General features: G+C 37.0%; 1 protein-coding gene and 1 pseudogene across 2 annotated transcripts; both read left to right on the forward strand.

The window, feature by feature from the left end:
• Window positions 1-2,733: 2,733 nt before the first annotated feature.
• Window positions 2,734-19,815, forward strand: Tmem263 (transmembrane protein 263). Of its 2 annotated transcripts, none has more exons than XM_047548014.1 (3): window positions 2,734-3,074; window positions 13,367-13,432; window positions 16,950-19,815. In XM_047548014.1, exons 2-3 carry the CDS (start codon window positions 13,372-13,374, stop codon window positions 17,234-17,236), a joined length of 348 nt encoding a protein of 115 aa, XP_047403970.1. In that variant the 5' UTR covers window positions 2,734-3,074; window positions 13,367-13,371; the 3' UTR covers window positions 17,237-19,815. The 2 variants fall into 2 exon arrangements, with proteins under 2 accessions (XP_047403970.1, XP_047403971.1); XM_047548015.1 differs by lacking the exon at window positions 2,734-3,074 and adding an exon at window positions 6,321-6,445.
• LOC124984150 (uncharacterized) lies at window positions 6,304-6,436 on the forward strand (annotated as a pseudogene).
• Window positions 19,816-20,128: the final 313 nt, after the last annotated feature.

Genomic DNA, 20,128 nt, shown 5'->3' on the forward strand with positions numbered 1-20,128 from the left:
GAGCTTGTGTCAAATCTTAATTGTTATTATATCACAGGAAAAATTAAGAACAATATTAGGGCAAGGAAAGGAAAACCAAAGAATAATCCAGGTAACTGGGTCAGGAGAGACAAAGTGCAGTAACAAAGTGAGGAAAGCATTAGTTTGACAATGGATCAAAACCTACATAAAACTGTTAATTGTCCAGCTTATTTCACAAATGCCAGGACAATGAATTATATTCATGAAAACATGATGAAACATGGAAAAATGTGTAGACCTTACACCAATTGATTTGTCATTTGATTTTTTAAAAATATTTTTTTAGTTGTGGATAGACACAATAACTTTATTTTATTTATTTATTTTTACGTGGTTCTGAGGATCGAACCCAGCACATACAATAGTTTGTGCACATAATAGGTAAGTTAGAATGTTGGGTTGGATCTCTTTCAACTTCAATGTGCTATCAGTATATAATTTCTTTTTTGCTTTCACATTTCTGGTTTCTGGCTTGCTTCTTTCTGGCCCCTTTGAATCGCCTCACCTTGTTAAGCAATGTCACATCTAATTTCTCCAGTTGCTCAATAGGGCAAATGTCTCTCTGGGTGTAACCAACTAGGGGAATTCTCAGCCATTTAAGAGACTGGATATATGATATGTACTGTAATAATAATTTATTTTGTTAAAGTTATTGCCAGAAAGTACTAAAGACCCATTATTTTAAGACATTACAAAATTCTTCAAATAATAGCCACAAAAGTTTCATTTTAATAATCCACAACAGAGATTTCACAGAAGAGGAACTAATTAAGTGGAGTTCAGAATATAAAATGAAAAGCCTGTCTTCCTTCCTTGAGGCTCTTTCTACTGTATCAAGGTATCCCAAATTAAGATAGAATCCTTCTATGGAAGCCTTTCCATCAAAATTTCATTATTCTCATTTTAAACCCAGGAATGGGCAGGCACTGAGTGGTGCTATTCATTTTTATGTGAGAAAACAGATAAGAAATAACTAGGTTCAGTCTTACAAGAAATACGTGACTACCTATATTTGCAGTTTCAGAATGTTCTGGTGCACTTAAATGTCCCCAAAGAGCTCCCCTACATGTTGGCTGGTTTATGAAATAGATTCAACGACTGCTTTGAATAATGGCTTTCACAACTGTTAAAAATGCAAAATCTTTCAGGAGTGGTTAGTATTATCAGTCATTTTTACTTTAATAAATTCTATATTTGAAGTATGAGAAGAAACAAAGTGTAATTATGCATTTCGTGATTTTGCCTACAGTCCAATCTAAAAGGTCACATGTCAAAGGTCAAGAAAATAGAGGAAGTGTACATACCTTCACATGCTGGGTAAACAAAACAATTCACAGAAACTGCTAATCATCCAACCCATATTTCCAACCCAAAGCGCAAGGATTATTTAATATTTCCTTTAAGTTCTGTAAAATTACAATGTCTTGATAATTTCAGCACAACTAGGTGAATTTAATTCACTGTTTTGATGCATTAATAAGTAGGCCGAAGTCATACACTATATTTAGTCCATTTTTAAAAAAGAACTAGATCAAAGTTAGCTTCTTCCAGGTTGCTTTCTTCGTTAACGTGCCTTTTTCTTCCTGAGCCTTGTTAACGGTTATTCCTCAGTTGCCCCGCCCTGAATATTTTGTATTTGAAAAAATATTGTGAAAATTTTTGTTTCACGTGTATACTTTGACTTTCTTGTATGTATATACTTTTGCTTCATGTGTATGCTTTGACTTGCTAATTGTATGGTAAAAGGAAAACTTTGACATTTGTATGTTTATAAAGCCCTTTCACACCCACTTTCGCTTCTGATCTCAAAACAAGCATGGTGGATTAAGGGTCTTCATTTGATAGATGTTGACAAAAGAATCAAAGAAACAGCACTTATCTCCTTTGGTCCTCAAAACAACCAGGGGTGGCTATTGCCAGCCTCACAGCACAGGTAGCTCAGGTGCAGGCAGGGCTGGCCACGTGGGAATGCACAGACCGCATCCTTTTTCTGCTGCCCAACTCCCTTCAGATCCGCAAGCAGAGGCTTCACCCCGGCCGGGAGGACTTCACCGCGCCCCTGTTTAGTAAGCGGCGCCAGGCCAGGCCCTCTCATTTCCATTTCACTCCCTAGGAAACCCCAAAGTTCCTCTACGAATGTCGAGCGTCTGGCAAGCGCCTGGTCCTGCACTAAGGAAGCGCTGGGCGGCGAGGACGAACCGGGCAGGTTTGTGCTCCCCAGCAGTTCCAGGGCAGGAAAGAGTAAAAGAAACCTCGAAACACGTAAGTTAGCCGGGTCTCTCCTCACCCCATCACTTGGTCACAAAGACGAGCCCCGACGTGAACCGGTGAGAAGGCCCAGCTGGTCACTCCCCCGAGGGCAGCAGCTTAAGGAAGACGGCTGAGGCCCCCGGCGAAGAAGAACCGGAGAAAGCGGCGACCTTCTCGCCTTCCTGGGGGCAAAGGTTCTAAATTCCGACGACCGTTAGTCGGTAGCGGAACAGAGACTTCGGGGGGCTGTCAGAGATGGAGCTCCGGCCGGAAGGCCGCGGCCCGTGCGTCTGGAGCTTCGCGCCCCTCGCCCGACCTGATTGGACGGTGGGAAAAAGGGGGCGGGGAGACCCCAGGACGAGGCGCGCGCAGGCCTGCGGGGGTTCCCGCGGAGGCACCCGGGGGCTAAGGGGCGGGAGCAGCACAGCGGTACTGCGCCTGCGCATTTCGGGAAGTGGCTGGTTGGGGGCTGCTGGGAGGGCGGTAGTTCGAGAAACCGGTGGGCGCGGGAGGGGACCGCGGGTGAGCGTGCGCGCGTGCGCGTCGGAGCCGGAGCCGCGGGAGGAGGCGGGAGCTGAGGAGGCTGCGGAGGGGGCGGGTCGCGTCGGGCGCCACGTCCGCAGCCAGAGGCCGCCGCCGCCGACCGAGGCTTCTGGCTCCGCAGCTTGAGGGGAACCTCCGGAGCCCTCAGCTGCCCAGGGCTGTGTCCAGCGCCGCTGCCGCCTAGGCCGCCTCAGCCCTCCCCGCTGCCTCCCGCTCCCTCCGCCCGGCCCCAGCCGCAGGCGCCGGCCCCGACCCCGGCGGTAAGTCGGCTGCGGGGCGGGGGGCGCCGCCTGGCTTCCTGCTCTCCTGGTTCTCCGTTTTTCCGTTAGCTCCCCTACTCCTCCCTCTGGCTCCGCGGGCCCGGCCGCCCCGAATCGGGCCTTTCGGGGGGCACTGAGCGGGGAAGGGGGAGGGGCGGGACGGAGTTGGGGCGGATGGAGGTTCGCTGGCAGGGTCACTCCGCTTTTGCGTCCCTGGCTCCCGGGCGGCGGTTGGAGGTTGGGGACTCCCGGAGGAAGCCTCCCCAGACTTCGTAACGTCTCGGGTGTCGGGGTGGGGGTGGCGGGGCGGTGGGGGCGGGGGCGGGGGCGTCAGCAGCCTGGGGGGATGCGGCCGAGGGGCTCGTGTGCGGTGCGCCCTCGCCCCCTTACTGACCTGTCGGTAAACGACCCTGGGGTTCAAGTACGTGGGGCTTGGCTCCTGGTGCTTGGACCTTCCCGGTGCTCTTCCCGGGTAGGAGGCTCCACTCCCCCGCCTAACCTCACCTAACCTGAGCCCGCAAGTGTGGGAATGGAGGGCGCCGGCGCCGAGGAGTGACTGGGGTGCTCCGGGGCACCCATCAGTGCCACCCCTGGCGACCCCAGTCTAAATAGCTGTGCCTGCCCTGCACGCTCAGCTTTAAGATCAGCCTCCAGGCTCACACTTCCAGTCACATCTTGACTCCCAAACCCGTTTTACATAGAAATTCTGGAACCCTACTGGAGCGCGGGTGTGTTGGGTGTACAGCATGAAGGCAGGGAAGGAGGTGCTGAGCTTAGCCCTAGCCACAGCGCCTCCAGGGTCATTTCTGCCTCTCCTGCCACGTCACTCTGCTAAAGAAAAAAAAAAAAAAATTGCTAAGTGCCTAGAGGGATCAATGGGAGAAGGGACTGCCGGGAAGCCTTAGAAACACCTAGAGGAGGAGATTGGTTTTGTTTTGATTTATTGAGTCCTGGCGAACGCTGTGCCAATTCCAAATGAAAATACTTTAGGTACTATGATTTTCTTATATATGCTCTTGTTTAGGCTTTTAAATCTGTATTGCTATGGGTACTGATAATCAAACCAGCATGTATGTGGGTGTGTTCCTATGCCTGCTTTTTAAAAACAAAGGAAGAAGTAACCTTTAATAAACCTATATGCGTCCTGTTTTGCTTTTTCCACTTTTCGTTGCTTAGGACATTGTTATAATAAATATATCAGAAACCGAGTTTAGTAAAAATGTTTCCATAGGTAGTATCATAAGAGAAGTTTAATACATTAGGCAAATACATATGCAGGTGTGTGTGTGTGTGTTTTAACTCAGGACAACCACCTTTCTTTGTTTCATTTATTGAGTATTTGCTTTTTTCCTACTGCTCTGGCTGGTTTTTATATATACACCTTAAGAGTAGAGCCTTTGTGTGCTTGTTCAATGCCTAAGTGTTTGACACATGTTAGGGATGCAAATACCTGTTGAACTGATGAATATAATTTAGTGAAGATGACTGATGTACTGGTTCTCTTGTTTGACAGTATTGCAGTTCTGTTTAATGGACAACACTTAATGGACAGTGCTATTTTGACACTGCCAGTTGTTACATATCACTGTGTGTGCACTTGTAAGTTTTATTAACATTACATTTTCTTTTTTTGCTAGACTTCATGCATTTCTTGTAGTTTTATTTGTTGTTGATTAAGGGGTGGGGGCTGCCTTTACAAGCATAATGTTAAGTATAGTTGGTTAACTAAAGAGGTCTAGAATCAGTAAACTATTTACTGTACATGACTTGGTGTATGTGTATTAGAGCTCTGTATAAATGTATTTTTTAAATCTCCTAGCAGTTATTTGGCAGAGAAACTAAAACATGGGAGTGAGGATGTGGCAGAGTTCCTCTGTATATAGTACATATAGAAGAATTTAGCTAATATGTTTACAGTCTTTTTTTTTATATCAGAAAATCGGTACTTATTGTTTAGTAACATTTGGAAGTGGCTTCTAAGGTAAACTGTTGTGCACCGTATTTTTGTATTTGAGCTTTATACAAAATGTTAGTGTGATTTCACTTACTTGACCACGTTAGGAGGGGTGGTACCCATAGACAAATCTGTGTACTGTTTTCAGACTTTGTTTTAATTATGAACAAAAAGTTTAAATTTACAAGATGTTACTGAAACCCACAAAATGTTGATTCATCCATTTTCCTTTTAAAAAAACTAAAAGAAGTTTTCCAAGTGGCATTTGTTTATTTATTTCTATTATTGGAATAAATTACCCTCTAGGGAATAGTGCTGTTATTAATCTTTGCTCAATTTTTTTGCCAGCTGCTATATCTGTGATACTGTTGTATGGGACAAGAATTACCCCCACTTCCTGCTTAAAGTAACTGTTGATGAATTTGCTATCAGAGGTCTTTCACATTTCAGTTTCTTAAAAATTCACTTATAATCAGTTTTAGTTGGTAGTGTAATTGTCATATGTTAAAACCAAAAGATGAAACTGATTTATGTCCTTAGAATAAGTTAAATTTTTTTTTTTTTTTTTTGTATTGGGGCTTGAACTAAAGGGCACTCGACCACTGAGTCACATCCCTAGCCCTATTTTGTATTTTATTTAGAGATAGGGTCTCACTGAGTTGCTTAGTGCCTCGCCATTGCTGAGGCTAGCTTCGAACTCCTAATCCTATCTCAGCCTCCTCAGCCGCTGGGATTACAGATGTGTACCCCACCATGCCCATCCTAGAATAAGTTAAATCTTTATTATGATCTAAAAGGCTGTTATCTGTTATTATTGTCTTCTTTAGGAAAAATTTTTTTTAAATAGAAACTTGTGTGCATTACCAGCTTCTAGAGAGCAGATGTATTTTGTTTCTTGTATGAATGATTCACTAAACTGATAAGTACCAGGCAGGTATTTCCATTTGATTGTAAATTTGACTTAGAGTAATTCCTGTATTTGCTTAATCACACTGAGGCCTTAAATGTGTAACAGGATATTTGCCATATAGGATGGCTAAAATACATGTTGAATTAATGATTCAGTGAGTTTAGGGCAGATGATTATATAAAATTTAATGATTTTGTTGAATATAGCATTTAGGGGTAACATTTTAAAATTGTCATTTTGATACTTTTACTGTTAGTTGGTACTTATCTCCACATTATACTTTTAAATTTTATTAGCATTTTTTTTGTTGTTTTTAAAAGAGGTTAGGGGTGTATTTGTCTTTATAATTCCCAATGTAAGAAAACAGGTTTCTATACTTTCAGAGATCATTTCTGTAGTATGTTTCTAGAGAAGTTTCTCTGATGGTGTAGAGTACCGGAAACCACGAGGAGTCAGGGAAGAAAAAAAAACAAGAAAACAGGTTTCTTGCAACGTGGTAATAAGCAGGTGGGTAATATGTAGGATTCCTTTATCCACAAGTTTTACTTTCCACAGTTACCTGTGTTATCTGTGGCCAACCATGGTCCAAAAATATAAAATGGAAAATTTCAGAAATAAAACATTCATAAATTTTAAATTGCACACTGTTCTGAATAGTGTGATGAAATTACGCACTGTCCCACTCCATCCTGCCTGGGACGTTGATCATCGATTTGTTCACTGTATCCATGCTGTATGTGCTGCCACCTTTTAGTCACTTAGTATACCTTTGGGTTATCCCATTAATTATCACAGTGCTTGTATTCAAGTAACTCTTTTATTATCCTTAATACTGGCTCAAAGCACAACAGTAGTCATGCTGGCAGTTCACATATGCCAAAGAGAAACTGTAAATTGCTTCCTTTAAATGAACAGGTAAAAAGTACAATGAGATATTTTGAGAGACAGATATCAAAATAATATATTGTTTTACTTATATATTATTTATTATGTATTAAGATATTTTTAAAAATATTTTTACTATATTCCTAGTATGTAAATTAAGCTTTATCATAGAAATATATGTATAAATAGGAGAAAACATACTATATACAGGGTTTATTACTAGCTGGGGCTTCAGGCATCCATTGGGATGTTAGAACATACCACAAATGGATAAGGGGGCAATGCCATAAAAATTATTTTTCCTTAATAGAAAGTGGTACTATTCATAAAGTAGTATCACTGAAAGTTTGGTGCATATATGTGGGTAGAGGTTAGGAATAGTTTGTGTATGAAGAGTACAAATGACACTACAGATAATTAAGGATTTTAGCAAATACATTTATAAGAATTATTTTATGATATAATTTGAAATTCAGGGGAAAAATCCCAAATAATTGTGTCTTCTGTACAATTTTTATTACCCTAAGAGTTCAGGAGGAATTTTAATACCACATACTTGCTCAGTTGATGGATCAGGTGGGGTGGCACATGCCTGTAATCCCAGTGACTCCAGAGACTGTGGCTGGAGGGTCTCAAGTTTTGGGCCAGTCTCTTGGTGAGACCTTTTCTCAAAAAAAAGGATGGGGTAGCTCAGTGGTAGAATGACCCTGGGTTCAATCCTTGGCACTCCCTCCGCCCCCACCCCCCCCCCAAAAAAAAAAAAAGACCAGTGATGTACAAGAAACTCAGACATTAAAACAAAACCAAAAACCAGACTATGTGATGTCTTCGGACTTTAAGTTCCTCTAAATACCAACTTTCTCTGTTGTCTAGGTAGACCTATGCCTGACTTAGTAGGGCTCCAGATTAATTGTTTATTGATAATCCTATTGGTAACTCTTGCTAACAATTTTAAATGTAGCTGTGAATATTTCTGTTTAATAGTATCTAATTTTTTACATTTTAGATTAGAAATACTCCTAATCCAAGGGCAGACTGAACATGGGAGTGGAATTTGGTTGGGCTGGCAGGGGAGTGCTGGTAAATCTGAGAGGATGGGCAAGAATGAAATTATTTGAAAACCTGTTTATCTTAAAAAAAAAAGTATTTTTCATTTTGCTTTTTACTGTGTGTACATTAAAAAAAAATAAAAATAAAAAACGAGCTGGGGCTATACCTCAGTGATAGAGCGCTTGCCTAGCATGTGTGAGGCACTGGGTTTAAGCTTTGGCACTGCATTAAAAAAATAAAGGCATGCTATCCACCTACACCTACGAAAAATGTTTTGTTTTGTTTTTTTTAAACAGTATTCTAAATTACTGTGGAGTAAAATGCATGCGTCATGTTTTTCCTGTGGCTTCTTGAAGCCCCTGGCATACCTACCTACTTATAAAAAGATAAATTTGAAAAGCACAGCCCTAGCTTAAACTGAAAATTTGGGTTATAAGTTGATAGGCATATTTTCTCATGATGCTTAAAATTAATGTGGATGTAAATATTTTGTTTTTATCCCACTAACTCCACAAGTACTCTGTAGCAGCTTATAGCAAAAAGATGTACAAACAAAATGGAAAAAAAAATATAAATAAGATATCCAGATTGCAAACCAGGGAAAATAAGAACTAGAAAGGGATGCTTGGGGATTATGGAGGAATAGGGGAGCAGGAGATAGGACACAACTAGGCTGGCCACAGGAGCCCACTTAGTGGAGCTCGGATTTTAGCTGTAAGCTTCCTAGAAATCAAAAGGAGAGGGGTGACATCCCATCATTGTGTCTTTTAAATAGGGAAATACATAGATCTCAAAACATGCTAAACATTTAGGGGAAACAAGGAATTTTCTGAATAATTACCTCTAAGGAAGTACTTATATAGTTCCACATCAAACTATCAAAGGATATAGTGGATAATGTCCTTAACAATATTGTACTGTTAATATAGTAATAATTTGAACAAGACTGTCAGGGTTTTCTTATCAAAAGCATAACTGAACAAAACACAGGAATGTCGTTTTCTTAAAGAATCACATGATTTAAGTATTTTTTTTTTAGATGACTAATTTCATCTGTGGGTAAAAACCTAAAATAACTAGGACTAGATGAGTTTTAAAAACATTACTTAATGAACATTGCTGATTTCTAAGACCTAAAAATATTTTTCTTTAATTACAAATACATATTGATGTGAAACATTAAAAATTAAAATACAGCTGCTGGCTACGTACATTTCTATGTATGTGTATATATAGAAATTATGCAGCATTTATATAAATACTATATGCTATATATATAAATACTACATATACACCATAAATGTATATAAATACTACATGCTGTAAATACTTACAGATGTTTATTATATGATACTAATAAACTATAAGCACTATGTAAGCATGTTCCTATCCCTAACATGCAGGTATGTTAACAGCTTGGTATGCTTCTTTCCCATATTTTCATATGAATTTTTAAAATAATTGGATCATACAAAGTATACCTTTTATACCAGCTTTTAAATATAATATTAGCATTTTCCTGCAGTATACACTCTTCATAAATGATTTTAATGTGTGCATTGCATATGTCTTTAGGAAGCTTAAAATTCATTTGGCTATCATTTGCAGGTTTGTTTGGATTGTTTTTGTTGACTTCTCTTTGATCAACCTCTTAAACATGATCAGTTAGTGTTATCAGTCTACTTCTCATCACCCTTCCTTGATCATGTCATCCACACGTAACAGCTTCCGCTATCACTTCACACCACTCTCAGAACCTCAACTCTACTTATAGACTTCTTGTTAAGTCTTTGGCCCCTTAAATCCAGTTGCCTGCTGAATATCTCCTATGGATGCCCTGAAGGCATCTCAAATACAGTTTGTTCAGAATTTCTTCCACTTCTCCTATGGGTGGATTCTGTCCTAGTATCTCCTGTTTTCATCACCATCTATGTCTACTTAGTTGCTTACTCTAGAAATTTAACATCCTAGATTCTTCCTTTCATCTTAATACCCAAGTTATATTCTACTACGTACAATAAAACTTAAAAGTATTTGAGGGTCCCTCATGCATCAGACATTCATTAAGGCTCTGGAGTTGGAGTAGGGAACAAAACCAAGCCCTTGTTTGCATGGAGCTAACATTCTAATTGGGAGAGACACAAAGTAGATATATTTAGTGACAGAGCTATGAAGAAAATAGAGCAGGCTTACATGAAAATGATAGAGTAGGAGAGGTGCTTGCTTCTTATAAGGTGGTTAGGGAAAGTCTTATGAAGGGGATATTTGCACAAGGACCTGAATGAAGCAAGGAAGCAAGCCATGTATAGATCTTGAGGAAGAGCCTAAATAAGGAACTTTGTCTTAGTGGAGCAGAATGAGCAAGAGGTAGAATGGTAGGAGACATCAGAGGGGGTTAGATGTCTGGCTTCAAAGGCCAATGTGTAAGTACTCTGGATTTTATTTTGTGCAAACTAGGAAGTAGAGGGTTTTAAGAGTATTACATGGCTGAATTGAAGAGGGAGCAAAGGTAGAAGCTTGGAGACCAGAGATTTTGTAATAGTGTAAACAAGTAAGATGGGTTAGAAGAGGCGGTGAGAGGTGGTTATATTCTGGATTTATTTATGCAGCAATTAATTGATCTGATGAAAATGTAAAAAAAGATGAAGTCAAGGTTGACTTCTAGATTTTTTTGCCCAAGTGTTGTTTAGACAGGAAAAACTGCCAGTTCAGATTGTACTAGTACAGTAGCCACTTATTGTTTTTAATCTCTGTCCTTCCATCTGTTCTTGCTTTAGTTAGCTTCTTAAAGCATACATCTGACAGTTACTTTGCTCAAGTCTCCTCCTTGCCTTCCCACAGAAAGATGAAGTCAGTTCATATTGTTTAGACTAATTTGCATGTATCTTTATGCTGTCATAGTATAAAGTAGTTCTAATTTTTAAATGATGTTCATTTTTTGATTATAAGATAGGTAAAGTGTAGAAAAATAAAGAGTTTTATAAGGATTCTGTGTTAGGAAGAATAAGCAAGACTGTTAGGAATTTATGACTGGGGATCAGAAAGGCACTTTTGAAATGTATAGTTACTATTCTAATCCTATCTATTTTTAAACTCTAGTTAAAATATGTAAGATATATGAGTGCATATAATTTTCCCCATATTTATTTATAGGGTATCATAGCTTCTGTTGATTATTGATCACATGAGCATAGTTGATCAAGTGATCTTGGTGGATTTGTGTGTATATGTGTGTATGTTATGATGGGGTTGCAGTGGTAAACAAAGGTGTCTGTCCTCTTGAAGTTAACAGTCCAGTGGGGAAGAAAGTGGTTTAACATAGTCATTTTTCATAGGAAAATACACATATATTCTGTCAGGAATCTGTATGTTTTTAGAATTTGTTAAATAGCATTTTCATCTTGTGAGGACTAGAATATCTTCAGTTTTTATTTTATTTTACTTATTTTGAAAACATTTATATATATATTTTTTAGTTGTAGGTGAACACAATACCTTTATTTTATTTTTATGTGGTGCTAAGGATCGAGCTCAGGGCCTCATGTGTGCTAGGTGAGCACTCTACCGCTGAGCCACAGCCACAGCCCTCAGTTTTTATTTTAAATCTCCTAAATAGCAGCTATTTTTCCACTGCCCTATAGTATATGATCAAGTTGGGATTCAAACTTAGATTTTCTAAAGCCAGAGTTGTAACCATGATGTGCATAATTCTTATGATTTTACTGTGATGCTAAAAATACAAATATGAATTGAAATGCATGTAACTTTATAGTTTGAGGACTTTTTAAAATTAAGGCAAATCTGTCATGAACCTCTTCTAGTAATGCAACAGTTGATATTCTTTTGGCCTTTTAAAATATTTTTTTAAAGAGATTACATGCTTTCCTTTTTAATTTTAAAATACATATGCGGTGATTTTAATCTTAAAATACATATATGTTGAATTAAAAAACCAGACCAGGATAAGATTAAGTGCTATTGATAAGTGGCCTGAGTCAGGATTTTCATTAGAGCAAAATACATACATACATATATACATACATAAGTATTAAACATATGACATATGCTGTTGGATTCTAGGGTGCAGTGAAGTTCCCTCCTAGATAGGATTTAGGTTTTAAAGGCATAGCAAGATGAATTGCATGAAATCACAATTACCTTTGAAAATGCTGTACTTCTCAACAGTCAGCATGGACCACATTTTGTGCTCTTATTATTGAAATAGTCTTCTAACAAGTCGGTTCTCCTGCTGGAGTTCTCCTATTGTTTGTTATTTCCACAGCAGCCAAAACGATCTTTTAAGAATATAAATCAGAACATCTGGTTCCTCTGTTCAATCCCTTTTACTGGCTTCCCATTTCACTCAGCCAATCTGCATCTTTGCCTGCTAGGGCCTGTGTGATCCTTACTATCTCTTTGACTTCCTCTCCTACACTTCCTGGATATAGCCCTTGCCACACTTTCCTCTTGCCGTTTCTTCTACCTTGACTCATCTAATATCTGATATCTTTACCTCCTTTGCCTTCACAGACTACACTATTTAAAATATCACTCTTCTTCCCCTTTCTACCCTTTTTTTTTTCTCTGTAGCATTTAACACCAGCTGACAAGCAGTATAGTGTGTTTGTATGTTATGTTCCTCAACTGGAGTGACACTTCATGATGGTGGTATTTGGTCTTTTAATCACTGCTATATCTTATGCTGAAACATTGCTTAGCCTAGATTAGGTACTTGATCACTATTTTTTAATTAAATACTAAGGTACATTGTTATTTTCATGGTATCCTTTTAAAATATCTGTTGTACATTTATAGATAGAGTAATTTAGGCTCTAAAGAGCCTGAGAAACAACAGTTGATAGCTGGGATCACAGACCCAGGTGTGTGTGTGTGTATCCGTCCAAGACAGTATGTCATAAAGACCACTTCTAGACCAATCTTGACTTGTCTTGGTCTTTACTTAGTTATGTGAATTTAAAAGCAAAATATTTTAAGATAGTAAAGAAAAGTGGGAAAAGAAATTTAACCGTTTTCTTCATCCCAGCATATTTTATTTTTTATTTCCTAGGTTTTCTGACTACTTTTACTTGTAAATAATTATATATGTTTTTTCATAGAGGATTGTGAATTGTTACTCTCTCTTTTTTTTTTAAGAACAAGAATAGGGTGTCATCTGTATAAAAGAGATATGACTCTTTTTTCCCTTAAACCCCACCTTCCAGCTCTTTTAATTGGTAATTTTCACAAGTTGAAGCGTTGCAGTAACAATATTAGGAAAGTTTATACTATGACCGCCACTCTTCAGTTAGTGATTCAAAGAAATTTGTAGTTTTCTCTTGTCATTTAATGTATTTCTTAAATACTGCAATTTGAAATAGAAAAGACACAAAATGAAGTAGTCTTATGATGAATGTTTGTCTAAATAAAGTCTTAATTTAGCATGAGGTAGTGGTAGTCTGAACTTAAAATGAAATGTTTGTATGGTTTTTCTAGGAGATATGAATCAAGCAGATAAAAATCAAGAAATTCCATCATACCTTAGTGATGAACCACCAGAAGGCAAGTATGCACTTATAACACAAAGAATGGAAAGAATATCTGAGTGAATGCTTTTATTAAATTTATAGAATTATAACTTGTTTACCTGTTCATGAAATGTTTTAAAAATAATTGAAGATAAACATTTTTACCTTCTAATAAAGAAGCACAGATATTGATGAATGGAGACACAATTTAATTTTATCATGTATGGTTCATTTTCCTATCACTTTTTTTTTCTTTTTTTTTTTTTTTTTTTTGTGGTACTGGGGATTGAACCCAGGGCCTTGAGTTTGCAAGACAAGCACTCTACCAACTGAGCTACATCCCCAGTCCCCTATCACACTTTTAAGACCATGTCACAAGTAAGAATGTCTTTTCATTTCTAATGGTTGGGTATAGATAGAAAGGATAAACTGTTTATTTTTGATGTCCTGCATATAAAAAGATCATCTTAATTTAAGAAACATTTGAGATTTGTTTTTAAATTCCTCTTACCCATTATACTTGGTAGCTCTCTCTTCCTGTATTAATAAATGCATGGCGTTAGTGTCGGTTTAATGTCTTTCTGAATCATAATTCTTTTATAGTTTGAAAATTAGGACTTCATGAATCATTTTTATTTCTTTACTTCCAAACACCTTGGAAATATGAACTGTCCCCTGGATTATTCTCATTCCATATAGAAAATGAGTATAGGCATTTTGTAAAAAAATATTTTTTAGTTGTAGACAGACACAATAGCTTTATTTATTTTTATGCGGTACTGAGGCTCGAACCCAGTGCCTTAGACATGCCAGGCAAGCACTCTACCACTGAGCCACAGCCCCAGGCCCATGGCATTTTTAATTTATAATTTTGGCACAGAATGTTATTAAACTTAATACAAATAATGATCCTTGGCGACTTTCATATTAATTGCCAGGGCTGGGAGTCCTGACACGGTTATATTTTCTTCCCAGTTATGTTATCCACTGTCCAAAAATTTCTTCTTATATTGGTAGACAAATAACACAATGAAAAACTTGCTCTAAAGCCTAAAAGAAGTTGGAGGAAGTAGCTGATTTGGTTTAATTTAGTTTAGTTGCTTGGTGGAAGAATATCCTGGAAAATTATTAGCTCAACTTTTTTCCTTGCTGTTTTTTAAGACTAGCACTATTGAGTTGAAAAGTTAGGTTTCAATGAGAAAATTAAAAGGACTTTATAGAAAGAATTCAGGAAAGGGATAAAGGTATCCAGGAGGATGATTGTCAGGCAAGAGAACAGAGCCTCAGGGATGTCTTTATATGCGAGCTGTTTTAACAAGGGTAGATTGCAAAGTAGATAATTTATATGGTGGCAATTAAGAGTACACAGTAATTAAAGAGAGTATTAATATTTATCTTATAAGGAAAAATTGTCAAATTTGGCAAAGTAAGATAATTTTGCCAATGAGGTATTTGGCATGAGGCAGTCATCTATGTTATCCTCAAATCAGTATTTTACCTTTCCCTAATGTTTTTGACCTTAATTACAAAAGGATGACCAATTATGTAATCTTTTCCATCATAATTTTATAGTTAACATATTCAAATGCTCATCTGTATCTAAAGTCTTTTATTTCAGTCATTTAAAAATTGTATAAATTATGCTTACTACTTTTTTTTTTTTTCCTTTTGTGGTGGTGGAGATTGAATTCAGGACCTGGCACATGTTAGGCAAGTGCTGTGTCACTGAACTACATCCCCAACTCCACTACTTAATAAACACATTCTTTTTTTAAATTTAGCCATTGCTATATCCATACCTAAACACTATTTTGATTAATGACTGGGATTTTCCCAACTTATGGTAGAATGTGGTCCTGTATACCCAAGAATTTATCTTTAAATGTGTAAGATTATACTTTTTCAGTGGGTGAAACATGAACTATGTAGTTACCAAATATTTTCCCACAAAATGTAGAAAAACACCATTGACTATGTGGCCATGTTGACTAAATTATTAGGTTACAAAGGTGCAATGAATCTTTTATGAAATCTTCTGGCTAGTCATTATATAAGTTTGAAGTTAGATGTTAATTTATGTGGCTCTGTTTTAAAAAAAAAAAAAAAACCCTCCAACCAACCAACCAAAGAAAATTAACTTATGACTTAGAAAAAAGTTAAATTTCTAGCCACCATGCCTGTAATCCCAGTGGCTCAGGAGGCTGAGGCAGGAAGATCAGGAGTTCAAAGCCAGCTTCAGCAAAAAGTGAGGCGCTAAGCAACTCAGTGAGACCCTGTCTCTAAATAAAATGCAAAATAGGGCTGGGGATGTGGCTCAGCGTTCAAGTGCCCCTGAGTTCAATTCCTGGTACACCCCCCATCCCCCAAAAAAGCTAAATTTCTTATATTGATATTACCTTTTCTGGGATATCTAAAAAGTTTTTTTTTAAAAAATTAGATGTGTTTAAAGTGCAGACTTTTCTTCCATAAGAATCACTGAGGAAGTGATGTAAGTATTAACAATAGCTATAGTTTATGTACTTTACTTACATCTTAATAAAAATGATTTTAGGTAAGTAACAATTTTAAATAATGAATAGTTTCGTTTTTCTGTTTTTACGTAGCATTAGCTGCTTAAGTATATCAAGGGACACAGAGTAGAGAGACCCAAATATATTTAAATCAGTGATTCTCAGACTTTGATTTCAGGACACTTTACATTCTCAAAAATTGAGGCCCAGAGGGCTTGTGTCTTTACCACATTAGCAGTAAAATTGAGGAATTTGAATTTTAATACCAGAAGAACCCAGTATACCCACTACATGCTAACATGGTTATCCTGTTTTTTATGAAACATAATTCTCTTCCAAAAAAAAAAGTGTCATGACGTTTTTATAGGGTGACACTGTTTATACATTTTTGCAAATCTCTTTAATGTTTGGGTTAATGGGAGACAGTTGTGTTCTTGGAGTTATTGCTTCATTCAGTTTGTTGTGGTATTTAGCTTCTGGAAAAAACTGTTGTAAACTTGTGAAAGAATGAAAATGTAAAGACAATTACACGTTAATATGTCTATGAAAGTAGTTTTTAACTTGTGGGACCCCCTGAAATGGCCTGTGGGTTCCCCAGGACTCCTGGGCTGTACTTTGAGAACCACTGCTTTATATGAAGATTGTTTGACCGAATCATATCAAGGAAATTGAAGGTTATGTAAATGTTTTATCTTTTCATTTTTTCCTGCTTTTGGGATATTTAAAAAAAGATTATTTCTTAACAAAACTAAATCAAGGAAGCATTTAAAATAGATCTTATAGGATTGTTTTATGAAAGTTATCTAGTCTCTAAATAATTTCTTTTCATGGGTACTAAAACTTAGTATTGAACCAGAATACTATAAAAATATGTATACAAAACTGTACCCTTGAGCCAAGAACTCCTTAATGTCTTTCAGTCAATTGACATGATTAGCTTCTCAAATTAACCACCTGATTGTGAGGACAGTTGCTCAATTATTTTGTACTGCTCTTATAAAGATTTATATTTGATTATATTATGATATTTTCTCTCATTAGGTTCAATGAAAGATCATCCACAGCAGCAGCCAGGCATGTTGTCTCGTGTGACTGGGGGTATCTTCAATGTTACAAAGGGAGCTGTTGGTGCCACCATTGGTGGTGTGGCTTGGATTGGTGGAAAGAGTCTGGAGGTGACCAAAACAGCTGTTACAACTGTGCCTTCCATGGGAATAGGGCTGGTGAAAGGGGGCGTTTCTGCTGTGGCTGGAGGTGTTACAGCTGTTGGGTCTGCTGTTGTAAACAAAGTGCCCTTAACAGGAAAGAAGAAAGACAAATCTGACTAAAATATGGAGATATACTTGCTCTCCACAGCATTATGATGCCAGTGGCATTGAATTGCTAAATTATGGACTACAACCAAGTCACCTGTTTTGGACGTTTATCTTCTAATCTGCTGTGTTGAAAGTATTGACGACTGGCTTTCATCTAAAAAGAAGAGACCAATACTAGCACAGTGTATGAAGGTTTCTCATACTCAAATTCCAGGTTTTTATCTGGTAAAATGTTACTCTTATTCAGTTGTAACTGAAATATGGTATGTTTGAATATTTACTATAAGTCTTTCAGTTTGACTAAAAATGTGAAAGTTGAATTTAGTACATGATCTTTACAGTTCCATATGTACAATGTGCCAGGTAACTCATGCCCCTTACAAAGGGAACCTTGAACTACATAAACTGTACCTTTGATGTGCCTAATAGTTTCAGATGTCTTAGTTTTTTAAAACCATAGTTCTTTAGGCCAAGAGGCATTCTGTTTCTTATTTAAGCTGGCAAAAGTAGCAGGAATTTGAAAAGAAAAGATAAATGGTCTTATGATACTGTTAATCATCTTTTGTTAGATATGCATTGTATTCATTTAATCATTGATGCCTTACAAAAGAAAACATCTTTTCTAATACCTTAAATATGTGCAGTTCTTATAATTATCTGTGGATTCCTTTCAGGGTTGTAAAATTAGTTTTCCCTCTTAAGAATCTCAGGAGTAATGGGACAAAGGCATTTCTTGCTGTCAATGGATAAGACAGTGTTTGTTGGCTGTTCTGTTAAGTCGTTAAGGTCAAATTGTATATTTCAACTTGGGTTCTTGCTTCATTATTAATACACCTAACAGTGCCTAAGGAATATTTCTTAGCTGGTCAGAAGCTATGTTGGAAGAGTTTCAGATTAAGGAGGAACAAATATTAAATATTTAAAAATTACCTAAAAGCATCCAAGATATAAAAAGAATCTTTCACACCTATTCTGTCTTTTTAGGATGTCTTAAAGTATCACCAGTTCTCCCTTTTAAAAATACAATAAAAGCAATCACAAATATGTAAGGACTGACTTTTAAGTTGAATGAAATGGGCTCCATACGTCAGCTTTGAATGTAAAATATACGTGCATTCTATGATTTACATAGGCTTTTAAAATACTTAAAATATCTTACAGTCCTTCAACATTGTACCATTTTTCAAGTCAATTTCAGGTAGGGAATTTTAAGTTTTTGATTATGGGTGGTAAGTGTGTCATGTCTTATTAACATTGTCATCATGTCTCATTCATTCTCAAAAGTACATGACTTAGCTAGAATTTTTTTGTTTTATGTTTAGCTTCATGAAAACTTATCAATTCACATATATTTGGCATTCCTTATAACTGAGGGTTATAATCCAATCCTGAAAAAAAAAATCTTAATTTTCTTTACACTTCAAGTTTGGAAATTTGTGTCCTTTCTTCCCCCAACTCCCAAAGGGAGGAAGAAAGGGGGTGATGTTCTCCAGTAAGTCAGTCAACATAGTACCTCTGAGAACTCAAAACAGATCACTTCTGATACCTGGCTTACATAAACCACTATGAATTACATTAATAATGTGATCAACAATTGGATAAGAATATAACTTTAAAAAGCTTTCATAAATACCAGCAGGAATTTTGAGCAAATTTACGTAGTCTTGAACCTTTCTGCTTATACAAAACTGAAGTCATCAAGGAGATCAATTCATGAGGAATTAAATGATCATTTATTTCATGCAGTGTGATTTGTTGGTATATTGGTCAAATGTTTTAATTAGCAAAGAGAATTTGTTTTGAACTCCAAAATAGATAAATACTAAATGATCTAAATAATGGTATTAGAGAACTTGTTTCCTGCTATTTAGCATAAAGTACTGCTTCATTGCTAGTATTTTTAATTTATCTTACATAGTCCTAGGCTCTGCTATGTTTTGTACTTGAATTTCTTCTAAGTACAGACTACAGTTTACGGTATGCTTGCATATTTATTTTTAGCTTTGCTTGTCTTAAATTCGCTTGAGGAAAATGGTTATAATTTCTGCTACAGAAAAGCCACCTGGTACATTTTGTTTCATCCAGATTGTTTTAAATTCTAAACTACAACTTTTTTCATGGACTTTTGCAATGACAACAGAGAACTGTACAAATGTACAGTTACATAAGTTCTTGTTGAATGAACTTACCCTTTGATGGTATGTACAGTTGTATCCTGCAGTCTTTCCCAGTTTATTTACATAGACTAGCAATTTGACCTGTTAAACAGGATGTTCACTTCAAGAAACTACAGTTGTTTTATATACCTGGAGGTATCTTACTCAGCTTATTTTTTGAGTGGGTATTTGAGCTTTTGAGTGGGTATTTGGCACAATTAGGATAAACTTGTGTGACCCACTTGAATGACTGATCTAATAATGTTGACATGAATCCTGTACTTAGCAAAATGTCAGATGAAAATAATTGATGATTGAATAATTTTTGTATTAAAGAATGGGAAACAAACACGTGAATCTGTTAATAAAGCACTATGATCTGCAAAAGATGAAATGTTTCAAAAAGATGAAGAAATAAAGAAAATTTAAAAACAGGATAATCTTAAAACTTAGTTATGTAGCAGTTTTAGAAAGTGCTATAGCCAGTTTTTAATTTTTGTGATAATAATGTACAAACATGACATCCCATCAAACAGTGAAATATATTTTAAGCATCTGTAATAAAGATTAAAAATGCAGATTTTTTTTTAACCTCAATTTGCCAAATCTCTGCAGGATAGAGCCCAGAAATGCATTTTAACAACTTCTGCAGCTTATTGTGCCCACTAAAGTCTGAAAGTGGGGAAGGAATTATAAAGCAGGGAGCACTTCTTTGTTCTAAGTTACTATGGAGCCAACTTAGATCACT

The sequence above is a fragment of the Sciurus carolinensis genome, chromosome 4 (genome assembly GCF_902686445.1).
Source record: "Sciurus carolinensis chromosome 4, mSciCar1.2, whole genome shotgun sequence".
Taxonomy (NCBI): Eukaryota; Metazoa; Chordata; class Mammalia; order Rodentia; family Sciuridae; genus Sciurus; species Sciurus carolinensis.

Coding starts and splice junctions, on each gene's coding strand:
- Tmem263 (XM_047548014.1), top strand. CDS start 13,372: ATGAATCAAGCAGATAAAAATCAAGAAATTCCATCATACCTTAGTGAT. Junction 13,433..16,949: donor TAGTGATGAACCACCAGAAG/GCAAGTATGCAC, acceptor TTCTCTCATTAG/GTTCAATGAAAGATCATCCA.